At 46.4% G+C, this 19,579-nt stretch overlaps 1 protein-coding gene across 26 annotated transcripts in view; it reads left to right on the forward strand.

The window, feature by feature from the left end:
* MBNL2 (muscleblind like splicing regulator 2) overlaps positions 1 to 6,946 on the forward strand; it is an 82,994-nt gene extending 76,048 nt beyond the window's left edge. For all 26 annotated transcript variants that reach the window (XM_083435879.1, XM_083435875.1, XM_083435876.1 and 23 more), the window contains one exon: positions 1,928 to 6,946. In XM_083435879.1, the coding sequence (XP_083292005.1) occupies positions 1,928 to 2,052 (125 nt within the window). In that variant the 3' untranslated portion in view covers positions 2,053 to 6,946. The remainder of the gene's footprint in view (positions 1 to 1,927) is intronic.
* Positions 6,947 to 19,579: the final 12,633 nt, after the last annotated feature.

Genomic DNA, 19,579 nt, shown 5'->3' on the forward strand with positions numbered 1-19,579 from the left:
CTGCGCTACCCCACCTGTCAGCTGCTAGGCAGGGAGGCTGAGCCTCAACAAAGCCCCGCTCCCCCTCCGGCTTGCAAGGAGGCCCTCCCCGGAGCTCAAAGAGGATATCCTCTTCAGGTTCCAGATAATGTCTCCTTGCAAACCGCTAGGACTCTTCAGGGTTTTCCCCACTTAATGTGCATTTCACTGACACGTGCAAAGGCCCAGAACGTAACTTCTGCATAAGTGGGAGCCTGTGCTAGAATTTGGGAGTTGAGGCCTCAAGGATGTACCAAGAGAAATTTACTTTCAAGCAGCTCACCTGGTGGGTCAGAGCTGCGGCAAGAGTCTCCTGGCAGCAGCATCTTTGCTTCTTTCCAAGAAGGGCAGCTGCGTGGTTGCGGCTGCGTGGGTGCACTGGCAGAGCCAATGCAGCGCTCCTGCTGAGATGCCCGTTCAGCGGTTGCTGATTGGCAGCAACACTGTTGCCTGAAGGCTTTTGCTGCAGCTCCACCCCACCAGGCGAGCAGCTCCTGCTTCAAGCAGTTGAGTTTTAATAATAAATCAGCCTTGTAAATAAAGTCCACAAAAATTACTAGCCCATTTCATTAGCCTTACGGTGCTTAAATTAATAATTTGTGACCCTGAAAGAAAAAAGCCACCCAATTCTTCCTTGCCCAATTACCTGGAGGCGTTTCCCCTTTTATTCAGCCTGTTCGCAAGCTTGAAGTACATTCCCTAATTGGAGACTACTTTTCTGTATTTGTGGATTTCTGTTTTCTTACTACTACTAAGCAGGTTAGGGTGGAATTTACACACACACACACACACACACACACAGAAGTTCTGAAAATGGGGGTTTTTTTACGCTTTAAAAAAATACAGTGGAACCCTGGTTTTTGAGCGCCTCGGAAGCCGAATGTTTCAGAACCTGAACTCCGTAAATCCAGAAGCAAATGCTTCCGTTTTCGAACGCGCCTTGGAAGTCGAACAGCTTCCGAGGTGCGTTACTCAACTTTCTCCATTCACTTTGATCATCACCCATTGCGCCTCAGTTGTCAAACATTTCGGAAGCCGAACAGTCTTCCGGAACAGATTGCGTTCGACAACCGAGGTTCCACTGTACATTGAATTTTCCATAAGGCTCACCATCACCATCTAGTGTCACATTGTATATTGCACTTAAAACACTCTTACAGTGTTTTATTTGCAGCTGTATAGTTGCATCTTAGGTGACATAACTGGGCAAATATTCCTGGATACATCTCCCTTCCCAGGTTAGTCTCTGGTTCTAAAGGCAACAGCATGGGGGAAGGTGCCTGTGGAAGAAATAATGATGCGGCACAGGAGAACCCCAGCTGAGCATGGTGCTGGGGTGGCGCCATTCAGAGATGGCAGCCGGAGTGGTCCCAGCTCTCAGCAACATCTTTCAAGACACAGGGCAAGGGCACAGCTGGGGGCACAGTGGTGAGTTTCCTAATACAGTGGTACCTCCGAAGTCGAACGGAATCCGTTCTGGAAGTCCGTTCAACTTCCAAAACCAAGGTAAAGCTTCCGAATCGCTTCAGGAAGCTCCTGCAGCCAACCGGAAGTTGCGTCAGATGTTCAGGTTCCAAAGAACGTTCACAAACCGGAACACTCATTTCCGGGTTTGCAGCGTTCGGGAGCCAAAATGTTTGACTCGCAAGGCGTTTGGGATCCGAGGTACAACTGTATTGCATGTCCAGGAAATTATTGGGAACACACACCGTTGTAACAAATGAGCACCGTTATTCTTAAAAGGCTCGCATACTACGCAAGTTTTGTCCATAAGAACATTAGGCGCATCGTCTGTGTGCTTCATTCTGAGGCAACATAAAAGCAAAGGGGGGGGGGGGAATAGTCGCTTCATCAGAATTGAATAGCCCACCCAACCATGTTGTTGCTGTTTTTTCTTTTCTTCTAACAGATAATCCTGAAATAGTCAACAGGAATGGGATGGAATGTCAAGAGGCCTCGATGCGGACAGCAAAGCATTGTTACTGTACATACTACCCTGTCTCTTCAATAGAATTGCCACAAACTGCATGCTGAGTAAAGAGTTTGTTCGTCTGGACAAATCACAAAAAAACACTAAAGAGCTAGTGCTGCTATATCATAAAATGAATATTAAATATGGTATGCTTAGTATATTCCAAACTAATCTAGTTAACTATCTGATGCCAGCTGTGATGGTTCAAGACTTAAAAAAAAGGGTAACATTTTACTTTTAAAGGTTTTATACAGCACCGTTTACTTCTTAGAAATATCGTCTTACCGCCATGATTATAGCTAATGTAAGTAGTCCTCTTCATATATTATTGTAGGGTTCACAACTTTATGAATCTTTCAATGTTAGCAATAAATGATTTACATTGGCCACTAAGCCCAAGGTCCAGAGAACCACCTAACTAGCTCCACGTGGGCAAGGGCCCCGGCCACTTCGCAGGGCAAACTGCTTCGGAAATTGTGGAGAGTTCCCAAAGCTGTAGGTGAGACGGCAAAGGGGGTTCTCCTGCTCAGAGGAAGCGGGGGGGATCATAGCATGTGCAAGCCCTCGGGTGCCCACCCCAGTCACCCTTTGGATCTTGGCCAATCTTCACCAACTGCAGACTTAACTTTTAACCCTTTGACCACTTTGTACTCTCTTAAAAAGCTCACTTCTCTACTAGGCAGTTGATGCCAAGGCAAAGGAGGTGATGTGAAAGCCGAACCCTGTATCCCTGAACATCACCCGTTAAAAGCGCCAAGGCAAAGCACAAATTGCGGAGATGCACACGAGCGGATTTTGGGCAGGTGCGGAGAAGCTGTACTGGAATCGTGGCATTCTAGAACTAAATTAAACCTTTGCACAGTATGGTTTCCATACCCCAAACAAAGTCTTGACTATGTTATTTTACAAAGAGAGAGGATATTTTTTAAAATAAAGCCTTTGCAAAAGTGCCTAAATTTTGCCACATCAGACTTGAAACTATGTGACGCTGATGTCTATAATTGAATTTACACCAAGTGATTAAGCTTTCAGATTTGCAATCAGGTTACCAAAAATAAGAACTTGTTATGAAATAACTTCTTCCCAATTAAAGAAATGGGTCTATAGGTGAAAAGATAGCAAGATGTTCTAATTTAACTCAAAACGGAATAATTGAAACTGAGTCATTGAAAAAACTAACAAGTGACTTTAATCTAGATGACTAGGAGAATACTGAACAAAATGTAGAGAGAGCTTCAGTTTAATCCATTGTTACTGTTGCCGTATTTTTAAAATCAGGTTTAAGAAGTTGTAACCGGATTACAGCACAGAGAAAGAAACTAGTTCTTTTAACCTTTTTTTCTTTAAAAGCTTTTTTTATGTCACAGAACTATGAAGATATCTTTAATACAGCTATATACATATTATATATACACATACATATATATGGACAAAACAGATTTTAATGTTTACTTTTTTAAAAACTGTGTTGATTTACAAGGTAATTATATACATTTGATTAATGTAGGAGGTTTGTTTTTAAGATTTGTTTCCTACACTGTTGTACCAAATATGTCACATTTCACATTTTATATGTTGCACATATATCAGACAAGTACATAGTTTTTAAATTATTGTTTATAAAACAAAAAAGCAGCTGTTCTATGGAAATATGTATAATTGTTTGAAACATCTGTTTTTTTCCATGTGAACATTATAAATGATTGCAGTATTTTAACTTAGACTTTTCAGATTGATTCTAAGCTACTTAGCTCTGGCGGCACTGCCTACTCAGAAAGACCAGAAGCACTAATTGATTTTTTGGTTAATGAAATTATTTTTCAGTGTTAATCTTGCTTTTCAAATGTCTAATATCTGTTTATATTCAAACGATAGCTTCGATCACCTAAAAGAAGGGGGGGGGGACAAAGAACCCAAAATCTGATGGTAAACATAGTGTTTGTAATCTTGCATTAGTTTTAATTTGTGAGGATATGTATTTCTTTTATCTTTACTTGTAAATTTTCTCAGATGTTTAACCTAGGTTGAGAATATGGCCGTTTACCTACATCTGTAGTTTGGGTTCTTTTTTAAAAAAAAGATGCATTTAAACATTTGATAGTTTATTGGACAATACTAAATGGCAATTTATGTATGTTGTTTAAATATTTAAACTGTAGAAAGAACGTTTTATCAGACATTACGTTTAAACAATTATTTTCTTAGAATCACTGCAATGTTATGTTCTATTCATTAATGATCAAACGTCATTATCTTTATTTCCTCCTGAACCAAGAGAAAAAGAGAGATCCTATTTTTTAAAAAAGAGAGTTCCACTGTATTGACATATAAGTTTGTTCTGTTTCTACATTTCTAAAAATATTTATGTCAAACCACAATCCACTGGCTCCAAAAGAGCTGTGTTGTCTCAATGGGGCTAGGCTGGACTAAGTGGTTTGAGAATCACAGTTTTAAGAGCATGAGTCACTGAGGTTGCGCAGGCAGAGAAACCAGCGGCAGCTAGAATGAGGCCCACACAAACCACTCCCCAAATGCCCTCCAGGAGCCCTGACTAAGCTTTCAACCTGCATTGTTTTCCGAGTCTGTTGCATCACCCCATTTTGCTTTGGTCTACACAGCTTCAACAGCCTCTGGCTCTGAAGTGATTTACAATTTTTTATTATTATTATAGCAACAACATCTATTAATCCACTCGCCCCTGGCACGTTCTCACTTGCAACTTTTAAAAATCCTGCTCCTTACATACTGTACCAGCCAGGGCTGGCCCAACCCTGAGGTGAGGCAAGGCAAGATCCAGCCTCCACAGAATTTGTCGCCAGCCTCTGCTGCTACATATGCTTTGGGGATCTACCTCTCCTGAGCAGCTCCCGCCCCCAGTGCCACTGTAGAAGTCATCTCATCGAGTAGAAGGCTCTGCTAGTCTCCCATCCCTAGGGATGAAATGGCAGGGGCTGCCCTCTAGGGTGTTTTGGGCTCTGAACCAACCCCATGTGATTCCAAGCATGCCCCTTCCCCGCCCCCCATTCCCAATATAGATATTCACTCCCTCACCCCTTACTCCCGATGTAGAATTGTAGAGTTGGAAGGGGCTACGAGGGTCATCTAGTCCAACCCCGAGCAATTCATGAATATTTTGCCCAACGTGGGGCTCGAACCCACAACCGTGATTAAGAGTCTCATGCTCTCCCGAGCTATTCCTCTCCTTGCTCCCAATGTAGAACTTCACACAGCCCTTCTTCCCTGATGGGCGGGCAGGGCGCCATTTTGTGGCTGGCCTCAGCTGCCAAAATATCTTGGGCCGGCCCTCGTGTCAGCCCTGCACTCCAGAACCGATTCCTCCTTTATCTCTGCTCCAGCCACCCAGCTGGTCTTCATATAGTGTTCATTCCAGCCTCAACCCGATGTTCTAACCCTTAAAGCGATACGCATTTTAATGCTTGCTTTCAGCCATTTGGCATCTAAACACAGGACTTTGTCCCAATGTTTGTTGCTTGCCTCATTTTACTGTTTTGGCTTCCATCTTCAGCCCGCAACACAAGCCTAATCCTGTCTTCCATTTCTACCAGAATGCGCCCCATCAGCAGAACTAGCAACAAGGACTTCTCAATTTTCACCTGCAAAGGAAGTCTAACCCTGTCCTTTTCAGCAAAGGCTACCTAGGAGAGCAGAAGTCACGCAAACGCATTCAGAGATGCCTGTCTCTAGGACAGCAAAATCACTGGCCCAGTCTGTACATCACATTAAACCAGGAGTCAGCAAACTTTTTCAGCAGGGGGCCGGTCCGCTGTCCCTCAGACCTTGTGGGGGGCCAGACTATATTGGGGGGGTGAACGAATTCCTATGCCCCACAAATAACCCAGAGATGCATTGTAAATAAAAGGACACATTCTACTCATGTAAAATTACGCTGATTCCCGGACCATCCGTGGGCCGGATTGAGAAGGCGATTGGGCCAGATCTGGCCCCCGGGCCTTCGTTTGCCTACCCATGCATTAAACCATAGTTTAAAGCAAATTATGGTTTGTTTGCAAGCACATGCTGCTAAGGTTTTCGGTGCTGCTTTGCCACTGCTGCCACCCTGTGGACAAAATAGGCCAGAATCTGTCTCGTCATTCAAACCCAGGTTTGTGGTTCATTTCTCCCCTAACAAACCACTAGTGGTAAGCTAAAAACAGATCTTGGCTGGTTTGGAGAGCAATGACAATGAGCCCAGGTTCAGACAACACAACAAGACCGACTCCTTGTTTGATCCACAACGTGGTAGGAGTGGAAGAGGAGTGCCCACTATCTCACATTAAACCACAGCTTGTTTTAAGCTGAGATTTAATGTGACGTGATACCCAAGCCTGGTTTCCTTCTGCCCATTCTCAACTGCACTTTGTTTAGTCTCAGTGCCTCTTGCTTTTAATCTGTACTCATAGTAAAGAAAGAACTAGCGTTAAAAAAAAAAAAGTATACAAGAACATAATTTTTTATTTATTTTAGAGTAGTTTTGTAGAATACATTGAATCTGGAAAGATCTAAACCTATTTTTCTGTATAAATATTATTTGCCAAAACTTCATTTATATTTTGGAAAAGAATGTCTAACGATGGTAAATCGAGCTTACATTGGTTTGTTGTTGTTGTTGTTTTTAATACTCCTTTGAAGCAACCATGAAATGGGCCAATATAGTCAGCAAGTACTGAAGCCAAGACATAATTTCAAGTGTCTTGGGACGTCTCTGTATTTTCTATAAGAGCACTTCACCAAAATACCTTAATTTGCCCATACAAAATGATCAATGGTGACATTTACACTGCATCCTTTGCTAACAGTTAAATAAACCCCTTCTCTTATTCCATGTACTGTAATTATTTAGGAGCCTGATTTAAAAACTCATTTATGAGTTGGTTGAAATATTATTTAATTACCCAATGTGCAACCATGGAAATAAAAAGAAGCATTTTAAAATGATTCTGGCACCTCAGTGTTATTTCATTGTTGCGACATACTGAGAAAACGATTCCGGCAAAGGAAAATGGATCAATGAGCCTTGCATTTAGAAAAGCTGTAGGCAATAAATATATGAAGAAATGCTGGGATTTAGGGTCCTTTTTTCAGACAGGAGTTTATGCCAGGCACCCCTGGCATTCTCAATCCACATGCAGTGCTTTTTAGTCAGAACAGACTGGTAGATCTGCACTGCTGGCACAATCATTCTTTCACAAATTCAGAACTTCCTTCCCTTTTCAGTTCGGCACAGACAAAGAGCTATCTCAGAACGCCCTACAGGTGATTTTCTCTGTACCAGGGAGCCTGAAATAGGGGAAGCCAGAGTTCCCCTTGGATTGATTTCACGGAAGTGCCGGGGCCTCTCAATAATGATCAGCCAAAAAATGACTGCTCTTGTAGTCAGTTGGTAAAGGTGAGTTCTAGAACCCAGCAAGAGTACCTACAGCATCTAGCTTGCTGTGCCTTGAGAACAGCCTAGCTGAGAACTAGGCTTGAAACGGAAAGCAGAGACGCTGATCCCTGAACAGCGATCCGCTCCTTCTACAGTTCTGTAATACTCTACAATTCTAGGATTCATGGAATTACATATTTTCAGCACAGATGGGATCCTGTATTTAATATTTAATTTGATATTAGACCACCTTGAGGCCCTCTCTCACACCTTAAAAACAAACACATACAAGGTCTCCGTGCTGCGTTACTAGGCTGCAGATCTACAGCCATTCCTGACAACTTCAGCCTAAAGGTGGTAAACCTGTGTGGTCTTCCCGGAAATATTTCTTTCCTTGCAGTTTTACCCCATTCTTCCTCAGAATGGGAGTGTGGAGCCGCTAACAATACAATATCGCGGGTAAGCAGCACGGCACAGTAAAACATATCTGAATGGTGTTATGTACTGAAGTTCTCACCCTGGGCCAGCAGGGGGACAGTGTAGATAGTTTTCACTCAGGTCCACATATGCAAATAGGGGATTGAAAGTGACATTCAGTGATTGGATAGTTACAGAAAATGGTTACAGTTGCGTTGTAGTAGAGCTCTATACAGTGGTGCCCCGCAAGACGAATACCTCGGAAGACGAAAAACCTCGCAAGACGAAAGAGTTTTCCGTTTTCTGAGTTGCTTCGCAAGACGGATTTCCCTATGGGCTTGCTTTGCAAGACGAAACTTCTTGCGCCTTTTTTTTTTTAACCGCCAATGCATTCCTATGGGAAACCGTCAATACACATTGGTGCTTCGCAAGACGAAAGAACTCGTAGAACGAAAAAACTCGCAGAACGAATTAATTTCGTCTTGCGGGGCACCACTGTATAAGCAAGCTGGCTGAACCCTTCAGTTCAGTTCTGTTTTGGCCTGTGAATAAACAAGAGCTGTTTCAAGAATCGCTGTGTCGTCTGATATGCTCACCCACAACTTAACAAATATGAAAACAGAACAAGGCAACAGTAGTAGAGAGCAAAAATTACAGACTAATAAAAAAAAATGTTGCTTGCATCCCCAAGGCCTGGGCAGATAAGGTGGTTTCTACCTTTTGTGCTTAAATGTGGCCAAAGTGAAGAACAACCAAATGTTCTATGGGAGTTCCATAACAGATGGGGGGAAGTCCACCAGTAATATTTCCTCCATTAACAGAAGCAACACTATAGTGCTCATGTCCTGCTTGCGTGCTTCCAGTAAGAATCTGATTGGGCACTGACAGCAGGTTATACTGTACCAGGGAGGCCCCTGATCTTCTATCCCAGCACATGCTTGCCTGTGACCTTCCAGTTCCATTCAGCCATCCAGAGAGACTTCTGCACCCTCAAACAATTCCATCCTTTCTCTCCTAATGTCACATACTGTTGGAGCTGTCTTGCAGAATACCTCTAAGACACATCTCTCATTTCAGATAGCTCCTCAAAATATATTTTCCCATATTCTGCTTGCACAATCCCAGCCCCAATGCCCTAGTCTAAGGCTGCCCCTTATTGAATAGTAAGCCCCATTTAACTCCGTGGGGATAACTTTTGATTATAGGATGGTGTAAGGTTAAGTATAAGCAATGGAAAGTACTGCACACTTCCCTGTCTTCCGTGTGTGTGTGTGTCTGCCTGTGGATGGAGCTCAATGAATAAATATTTCGCCCTCCAGAACTAACAGCTCATGTAGAAAAATTCATTAAAATGAATCAAATGTCACAGCTCTAATCATCCATTTGACTAAATCTAAACTTGTGCCAGCCATGAAAGCTGTAGCAAGAGGCGTTTTAATTACGGTGAGGGCTACTTATTTAAAAATCACTGCAGTGTCAGAAAAACACTGTGAAATGGGTTGAGTTGCTAAATCTCTTTGTCTTCTATTTAGTTTTAAGAACATTGCACTATTGTTCTGTATGAGGCAAGTGACCTGTCTGGCCCTGTATTACCTGTAATATCTAGATGCCTCAGATGATATATACCAGTGCTATTGCAGGAGAATCCACTGTCAATCATCTGCATCTTCTAGCAACACAAGCTATCATTCCATTGCTATTCTGCAATATTGCCTTCAATTCACTTTTTTTTTCTATCACACAAATCCCAACATTTCTGAAATATAGTTCCGCAGTATTTTCATGGTGTGCAAAGTTTTGCACACTTTCCCACTTTTGTGTGTGGTGGGGGCGGGGAATGTTAAGTGACTTCGGTTTCATGGCATTTCTATGCGTCTCTTGACAGAAGCCTGCCACTCCAGTCTCTCAAATGTGTGGACAGCTCACACCGACACAGTGAACACGAGTAGTTCCTGCCACCAAATCTCCCACAAACAGAATTTTGGAATACCAGGAGTTATATACCAAACACAAAAGGGTGATCGGGGACCTGTGTGCATGCTCATAACATGATCGTTTACTGGTTGGTGGAAGGAGACAATGCAATCTGAATGCATCCCGTCACTGGTGTGGACAGAAAAAGTGTGACCACCCTGGAACATAGAGAACTATAGTGCTATAAACAAAGCATCAGGAGGGGCGCACTATGAACCATGAAACTAGGATGGCTCGATACAGAATTTGTCCAGACCCTGGCATGGCTGCCGCACTTGCCTGCTAACTCTGGCTTCCAGTCACTGCGGCTCTGTTACCTGGCAACGCTTAAGAGGTCAAGAAGTGAGAAGCAGCAGTGAAGGTGGGTTGGCTTTCATACATTAATTTAAACTAATCAGCCAACTCTTTTGCTGCAGGTCTCTGGAATTTCTGTATTCCCCTCTAAAATAGTCAGCCTATATGCAGAACATGATAGGAGGAATTAAGAGATTCCGCCCCCACTCCCTTAGCCATAAGATGACGACAAACCCACCACATCGCAATTAAGCCTCGTTTCTCATTAGCTTTCTGAACTTCATCATCACAAATTTGATGGTCCGGTTCACACAAGTAAAAAAACCCTATTTTGTCAAAGGGTTATGTAAGGCAGTAAACATGTTTTGCCGCTGGCAGGAGAGAAACACTTCTAAAATGTTTTCACAAGGTCTCAGAACAGTGCAGAAGTTTGCAGTATCCTGATCGCAGCCGCTGTTCTTTCCTGAAGAAATGTGCTTACATTTTGAATAGTACTGAGGTCCTATGGGCGGAGAATTGTGGTGGCATTCTGTTTATGATTTGTGTTCATTGGGGCAGTTATATGCAGTTATACGGGACCCCACTTTCAACACTCTTTGCTCCTGCAAGTTTCATGGTGGATATACTGCTTCGTTTCCAATGAGTTTTGTGTCCTGTAACTTCCTACTGAAATCCCGTATTTTGCAAGTGTTAAGAGTTTGTTTTTGTCTCACACTTGTTGCACTATAGCACAAGAGTGCCCCCCCCTCCAGATGGCAATTTTTGGTTTTTAATATTTTGGTTAAAGGGAAAAATTTGATACAATAAAAGGAGAATGTCCTGGGTGCCTAGATCCAAATTTGAGGCAAGTCCCATATTTTTCACTCCATTGGGCGCACCGGACTATAGGGTGCACCTAATTTTTAGGGGGGGGGGGAATCAAGAAAAAAAATATTATTTAAAGGGAGCGCTGAGCAGAGTCTGTATGCATCCCAGGCTCTGCTCAGCGCTCCCTTTCACGAGCTGCGTGGAGTGTGTGTGTGGCACTTGCAGGCTTTTCCCCGAGGAGGGAGAAGGGCAGCCAGTCAGTGATGAGCTGCCCTCCTCCCTCCTCGGGTAAAAGCCCCCAAGAGCGCCTCCGCAGGGCAGCGGGATGAAGGCTCGCTGCTGCCCTGCGGAGGCTTCACGGGCTACCCCAGAACTGCTCAGGAGCTTTATCGGGGCTGGCTGGGGAAGCCCGGGCTTCCCCCACCAGCCCCGACAAGCTCTGGGAGCATTCTCCACCTCCCGCAGAAGCCGCACGCTCTATAAAGGGGCTGTGCGGCTTCTATTGGCTTTTCTAGGAGGTGGGGAAATTCCCCCACCTCCCTGAAAAGCCCGCAGGCTGCCATCTGCAAGCCTTGGGAGCCCGACGGGAACTCCCGCTGCGCTCCGAAGGCTTGCGGATAGCTTCCTGAAGCCTGAGAGCGAGAGGGGTTGGTGCGCATCGACCCCTCTCGCTCTCCAGGCTTCAGCGAAAGCCTGCATTCGCTCCATAGGACGCACACACATTTCCCCTTCACATGGTAAAAAAGAATAGTGGAAAGTGGGAGAACAAAGGGTTTGCTAGCTCTTCCTCCCAAGGTTAGGGGGTATGATCTAGCTAAGCCAGGCAGGACAGCTTACTCTATGGCCTTAACCCCTTCATGCGTTAGTTAGTTAAGCATTTTTGTTATATGAGATTAGATATATCCCATACTAATAACGTGGTGACATTGAGTAAGCATTGCAAAGCAACTGAGTGACCTTGGGCCACCCACTGCCTTTCATCCGAAACGACCCCACAGGGCTTTTGTGGGAATTAAATGAGGAAGAGGGAATTAAATGAGCTCCTTGGATAAAAGGATACAAATTATTACTGATACAAATGCAGTAATAAAAAAAAAAAAATAGAATAAAGCAATGTAAATCCACCACTAAGGAACTATTATTGGATCAATGTCACATTGCAGAACAGAGTTTGGAGGGGCCCTTAGAAATTCTTTAGAGGTGGCTACGAGGAAACAATCATTGCCTCCGCTACCCCTTTGCTTAGATGGGAAGCATGCAGCTTGAGAAGAGGAGCTTGCAGTGGCATTGCCAAACCTGACTCCATGGAGCAGCCATCGCCACAGCTCCTCAGCTTGATCCAGAAGGCACCCAGCGTGAGCAGAGGAGCTCCACAGAGAGCCACCTTGATTGCACCCATTTTCCCATCAGAAGGGTTACCGTATTTTTCGCACCATTGGGCGCACCGGACCATAGGGCGCACCCAGTTTTAAGGGGGGGGGGGAATCAAGAAAAAAATATTCCCCCCCCCCAGCCCCAAAGAGCAGCGTACAGGCTGCACACAACCTCTCCCTGCCAGAGGGGTTGCGCGCAGCTATGGAAGAAGGCAAGGCAGCGAGTGGGATCCATCCCGCTCGCTGTTTTGCCTTCCCCTTTAGCCCCGTGCAGCCTCTCCTTGCCGGAGGGGTTGTGCGCAGCTATGGAAGAAGGCAAGGCAGCGAGATGGATCCCGCTCGCTGTTTTGCCTTCCCCTTTAGCCCCGTGCAGCCTCTCCTTGCCGGGAGACGCTGCGCAGGGCTAAAAAATCCATAGCCCCGTGCAGCCTCTCCTTGCCGGAGGGGTTGTGCACAGCTATGGAAGGCAAGGCAGCGAGTGGGATCCATCCCGCTCGCTGTTTTGCCTTCCCCTTCAGCCCCGTGCAGCCTCTCCTTGCCGGGAGACGCTGCGTGGGGCTAAAGAATCCATAGCCCCGTGCAGCCTTCTCCTTGCAGAGGGGTTGCGCGCAGCTATGGAAGAAGGCAAGGCAGCGAGTGGGATCCATCCTGCTCGCTGTTTTGCCTTCCCCTTCAGCCCCGTGCAGCCTCTCCTTGCCGGGAGACGCTGCGCAGGGCTAAAGAAGCCATAGCCCCGTGCAGCCTCTCCCTGCCAGAGGGGTTGCGCGCGGCTATGGCACAAGCCTGTATTCGCTCCATAGGACGCACACACATTTCCCCTCAATTTTTGGAGGGGAAAAACTGCGTCCAATAGAGCGAAAAATACGGTAATCGGCATGGACAAGGTTGTCTTCAGCTTGCCTGTTTTTCCTGCCTCCCTGTATCCTGTTCCCCTCAAAATGATGTGGCTTATATTTATGCCACCCCCACACTTCAGCTGACATTGGCTCCCAATATGCAGCTTACAATTAATCTACACACAAATGTACAACATAAAATGAGGGCTATGTTGGTATTTGTGCCAGTCTCTTCTGATCCCTGGCAGTTGGCAATGCAGCCCAGGTTCCCAGCTCTTTCCTGCGGCACTCTGATGCCAATGGTAAAGCTGACGTGGTTAACTTTATGTTTCAAAATGGGTTAGATTTCCTGGGGTATGCTAGCATGATCAATACTCTCCATTACTGATTAACTGGAGATTAAAACTGATTAAGGAACACAAAATAATTTGCAAACTCACCAGGAGCAAAAAAAAAACAACCTCCAAACAACCCACCATCAATAGTATTTAGTTGCTAATTCACAGAAAATATAGGGGGGAAAGTATGATGGAACAACACGGAAACAGAACGTGCCAACATAAAAACTGTCCTACGTAGTTCTGGGAAGAAGACCAAATAACAGAAGAAAACAGTAATAACATTTTGACCAGCCTCCAGGGTTTGGCCAAGGTAGCAACTGTGCTATGCTTTTTGAGGTTAATCATCATTTTGAGCTGCTTTCAAATCAAAATTTCTGCTCCTATATAATTATAGCTCTTTAAATAAAGGAGCCTGGCAGAGCTATTCATCTGTTACTTCTAAATACCATACACCTCCTAGACGTCTTAGAAAATTAGCCTCATTTTTGTACCAAACATAAGGGAGCCAAAGTTCTAAAATCAATTACTTTATGCACAATTGAGAGATCTGAAAGCATCAAGATGGAACTTATTTTACTACCTTTTTTTATCAAAACAGATGGAGACATACATTGCAAAGCTTCTAAGATGAGAAGCCAATCTGTACTCCCTCATCCTTTAGCCAAGCCATTGAAATTTCACTTAGATATTGCAGAAGGCATTGTTTGCAGTCAATATGGGGCAAGATGAGTATTAGAATGTGTGTGGACAGAGATCTACTAATACCTCCCCACACATGTCTTTAGCCTTGCTGATCAAAGAAGGTCTGAAGGGGGGTTCTGTCCATTTTCATTTGAACACCTCTGCACAACTAGAGATGCTACTTTATCAGGGTTTCCAATTGCAGAGTGGGTCCTACTCAACATGGGAAGTCAAGAAGGCCTTATGAGGAATGGTTGAAGGAGCTGGATATGTTTAGCCTCGAAGAGACTGAGAAGAGATAGGATAGCCATCTTCAACTATCTCAAGGGCTGTCACATGAAAGATGGAGCAAGCTTGTTTTCTCCTGCTCTGCAAGTTAGGACTCGAACCAATGGCTTCAAGCTCCAAGAAAGGATATTCCGACTAAACATGAGGAAGAACTTTCTGAAAGTAAGAGCTGTTCAAGAGTGGAACAATCTCCCTTGGGAGGTTGTGGACTCTCCTCCCTTGTAGATTTCTCAGCAGAGGTTGGATGACCATCTATCATGGATGCTTTAGCTGAATTTCCTGCATTGCAGGGCTTTGGACTGGATGACTCTTGGGGTCCCTTCCAACTCTACAATTCTATGATTCTAAGAACAGAGAAGGTAGGGCTGAAACAAAAGGGGGTGTTGGGGACAGCATCAGTGCAGGAAGCATCCTGCCTCTTACACAGCTGGATATTTCCTATTCAAGCTTAATATCTCAACAGCACTTCCCTGCTGCTATGTTTTTAGCAGCTCTATGCTTGAGTTCAGTACATGTTTCACATGCAAACAGTCCCTGGTTCAAACGGTGAAAAGGACCGATGCCTGAAACCCTGGAGAGCTGATGGCAGTCAGTGTCGAAAATACTAATCTAGATGAACCAATGATCTATGTTTCCAAGAATTCTCATTTAACATATTTTGCTTCCTCAACCCTTCCGAGTAAAACAAACTTACTACTGAGAGCTTGTGAGAAGGCAGGCTGTAAATTTTAATAAAACCCCACCCACTTTTAATGCATCAAATGAAAGCTACAATGGATGGATTTATTTATTTAATAAATGTATGAACAACTATTCGCAGCACAATTATCTTCCCACAGTGTCTTACAGCATTTAAAACCATTCTAATCCATATAAAATAGAAAGCAATATTTAATGAAACTGTAGGGATGTTGTCAGGCTGCAGTTTGCAGGGCTGCCAACAGATGGCGCTACAAACTACAGCATAACAGAAAAGCAACACTGGATGGTGAGGAGTGGGGGGGAATGTAGAAAGGGGCAAGCAGGTTGCCCAGGTAAACAGGCAGGCATGCAGGCAGTCCAGGAAAGCAGTCAAGATGGACTGGTGAGCAGGCAGCACAGCCGAGTAGCGCTGATAGTGGATGGCCCAGGTGAGCCTGCTGCTAAACCCAGGCTTCTGTTAACCTTGCCAAACCCTCTTATAGCTCATGCCCCCCTTACAGCTCCCTCAAAATTACATACCCTCCAACTTTTCTCTGATGAAATAGGGACATACCATTCCATAATAATAATTTTACTATTTATACCCCACACATCTTACTGGGTTGCTCCAGCCACTCCAGGCAGCTTCCAATGTATGTAAAAACATAATAAAACATTTAACATTAAAAAAACCTTCCCTATACATGACTGCCTTCAGATGGCTTGGGGGGTCGGATAACTCCATACCCCCAAAACATTTATCCATTGAAAATAGGGATATCCTAAGGAAATCAGAAATCAGAAACTGGGATGGCTTCTCTAAATCAGGGAAGTCCCTGGAAAATAGGGGCATTTGGAGGGTCTGAAACTGCAACCATTCTCCTTGAATACAAGGAGCAAGGGGGTGATGATGGGGTGTAAAGGGAAGAGGCTGGTGAGGCGTAAAGAGATTGTGGTGGTTTGCAAGAGGAGGGTAAGCAGAGTTGGTAAGCAAAGGAAACAGAGGTGGCCTTAGTCCTTAGTACAATACATTCATAATAGCAGCAGTAAAAAGATTCCAAAGATTTCTATATAATTTGATCCATTTCGGTGTACCACTGCCAGACATTCCAATACAAGACAAAAAACAACAACTGAGGCTGTTATGTACTGAGTTGAATAGGATCGAAACTGCAGCAGTCTGATTGGTCCTAGAACAATAGGATCCAAATCGCAGTAGTCTGATTGGTCCTAGAACAATAGGATTCAGAATGCATCAGTCTGATTGGTCCTAGAACAATGCAGCAGTCTGATTGGTTGGCAGGAACCACCCAATCATGCTCCAGATATAAGTGAATCCACAACCTGATTGGCTTACAGTAGAATTCCAGAATTAGCCAATCATGTGCAGCCCATTGTGTAAATAATGTATATAAAGCAGATACTTTGAGGGGACTTTCATTCATTCCTCCTCACCACTATGAGCTGAATAAAGAGCATGAAATCACTCTGCGACTCTGAGTATATTTCACTGGCGACGAAGGTGGGATCCCGCTGAGCTGACTGCCACACACAGCACCGCAGCACCGCCACCTGCCGCACCGCTGCCTCGCACCGTGTATCCAGGCTTCAGCTCCGGGACACAAGGAACTCAGAATGGCAACCGACAGCAGCTTCTCGCCGTTCAACCCAGCATCTGGAGACTGGGAAGCGTACGCCTCTCGTTTCACCTTCCTCCTAGAAGCCAAAGGGGTCACCGATGAAGAAGACGCCAAGAAGAGGGCAATATTCTTCAGCGTCTGCGGAGAGGAGACGTTTGAAATCGCCCGGGCTCTCCTTGCGCCTGAAGACGTCGCTACTGTTCCATATAAAACAATAATGGAACAGCTGAAGGGGCACTTTTCGCCGCAGCCCTCAGTGGTGGCTCGTCGAAATGCCTTCTACGCAAAGCGGCAAGCCCCTGGGGAAACCATAACTGGGTTTGTGACCTCTCTCCGCCAAGCCGCCCGGTTCTGCAACTTCTCAGAGCTGGAGAACATGCTTCGGGACCGCCTCGTCGGTGGCCTGGAGGATGAGAAGCTGCAACGACGCCTATACGCTAAGAAGGACCTAACGTTCCAGGTCGCTCTGGAGGAGGCCCTGGCAACAGAAGCTGCGAAAAGGTCGACGCAAGAGGCACGGCCGAGCCTGCCACCCCAACCAAGGGTCCACCATGAAGACCTCACCGACGACTCAGGATCTGACAGGGAGGAGGTGCACCGAGTACAGCAGCGCACTCAAGCAGCCCACATACCGCAGCTGCCTCGACGAGAAGGAGGGAACTGCGCAAGCTGCGGGGAAAGTCACGAGAGGAGGACCTGCCGTTTCCGCAACGCAGAGTGCCGGCAGTGCAGAAAATTGGGACACATCGCCCGGGTGTGTCGAGCTCGGCCCACCCGACGCCAGGCATCAGATGACCAATCTAAGAGCCCCAGGTCCCGGGGCCCAACGCACCAAGGCAACTCGACGGAGCTCACGGACGTCCAGGTATACCAGTTGCCCCACCCTAACGTAGAGAAAATTTATGTAGAGGTACAGATAGAGGGGGCCCCATGCCGCATGGAGCTTGACACGGGTTCAACGCTATCCATAATCTCGGCAAGGACCTTAAGGAAACTGTGTCCTACTGGGGGTCCCAAACTCAGGCCGGCCCCATTCACCCTCCGGGACTTCCAGAAACGTAAGGTCCCCACAATGGGGGTGGGGACCTTCAGGGTGCAATACCGAGGGCGGACGCGGCAACTGGACTTGCTTGTAGTCAAGGGCCCCTACATTAGCTTACTGGGATTGGCATGGTTTGGACCACTGGGGCTAGCCATCACCGGGGTGAACCACACTACCTTACAAGTTGACGTGGACGCTATATGCAAGGAATTTCCAGGGGTTTTCGATGGGAAATTGGGACAGTATACGGGGCCCCCCATTGCTCTACAGCTTGACCCCGCAGTACGACCGGTCAGGCTCAAGGCCCGCCGGGTCCCGTTCGCCCTGAAACCCCGTATTGACGAGGAATTGGACCGGCTCGTAGAGCAAGGAGTGCTGGAGCCGGTGCCTAATGCCCCCTGGGAAACCCCAATCGTCACACCCGTCAAGCCTAATGGTTCGGTCCGCATCTGCGCAGACTACAAATGTACCATAAACAAGGCCCTCACGGCCCATGCATACCCAGTGCCAGTGGTCAGCCATGTCCTTGCCACCCTGGCTGGGTCGAAAATTTTTGGCAAGCTGGACTTGGCCCAAGCATATCAACAGCTGCCAGTAGATGAGGCCACAGCAGAGGCACAGACGATTGTGACGCACAGAGGAGCGTTCCGGGTAAAGCGGCTGCAATTCGGTGTCAGTGTGGCACCAGGCATCTTCCAGAATCTAATGGACTCGCTCCTTAAAGGGATTCCTGGCGTCACCCCCTTCTTCGATGATGTGTTGATTGCCGGGCCCACACCAGAGGAGTTTGAGGACCGCCTCCGCACCGTTCTGCACCGTTTCCAGACGGCGGGTCTCAAGGTGAAGCGGGAAAAATGTCTACTAGGAGTGCCTCAGGTGGACTTTCTGGGATTTATGGTGGACGCAGAAGGGGTCCACCCGACTGGGGACAAGGTACGGGCCATTTGTGATGCCCCAGCGCCCAAGAGCAAGACTGAACTTCAGGCCTTTTTGGGACTATTGAACTTTTACCATTCCTTCCTTCCCCACAAAGCGGCGGTAGCAGAGCCCCTACACAGACTTCTGGACAAGCGGGCCCCTTGGGTGTGGGGCCAGCGCCAGGAGGCTGCATTCCAGGCAGTCAAGGACTTGCTTGTCTCAAACTCGGTCTTGGCACACTTTGACGAGAGGCTGCCGGTGGTGCTAGCATGCGACGCCTCACCCTATGGCATTGGCGCTGTCCTGGGACACCAACTCCCGGATGGAAGAGAGGTACCAGTAGCATACTTTTCCCAGACACTCAGCGCAACCGAACGGAACTACTCACAAATAGACAAGGAGGGGCTGGCAATTGTGAAGGGAGTAAAAAAATTCCATGATTTCTTGTATGGGCGGCCCTTCACCGTGGTGACTGACCACAAGCCATTGCTTGGCTTGTTTGCCCCCGAAAAGCAGACCCCCCAAGTGCTGTCTCCTCGCGTCCTCAGGTGGTCAATTTTCCTTGCCAGCTACCAGTATGCACTGATTCACCGACCTGGGAAGGCGATGGGCCATGCGGACGCCCTCAGCAGGCTACCACTACCGGAAACAGGCCCCGACCCAGCACCTGCACAAGAGGTTATGAGCCTGGAGCTGCTTCCCGACCGCCCCATTCAGGCACAAGAAGTTGCACACCATTCCAAGAAAGACAGGGTCATCTCCCGGGTCCTGGACTGGGTGTGGAGGGGATGGCCCAGCAACAGCCCTGGGCCAGAATTCGCTGGCTACACAACCCGCAAACATGAACTGTCGGCCCACAAGGGGTGCCTGTTATGGGGAAGCAGGGTCGTTGTTCCCCAGCCCCTCCGCAA

This window comes from Podarcis tiliguerta (genome assembly GCF_965153285.1).
Source record: "Podarcis tiliguerta genome assembly, chromosome: 4".
NCBI lineage: Eukaryota > Metazoa > Chordata > Lepidosauria > Squamata > Lacertidae > Podarcis > Podarcis tiliguerta.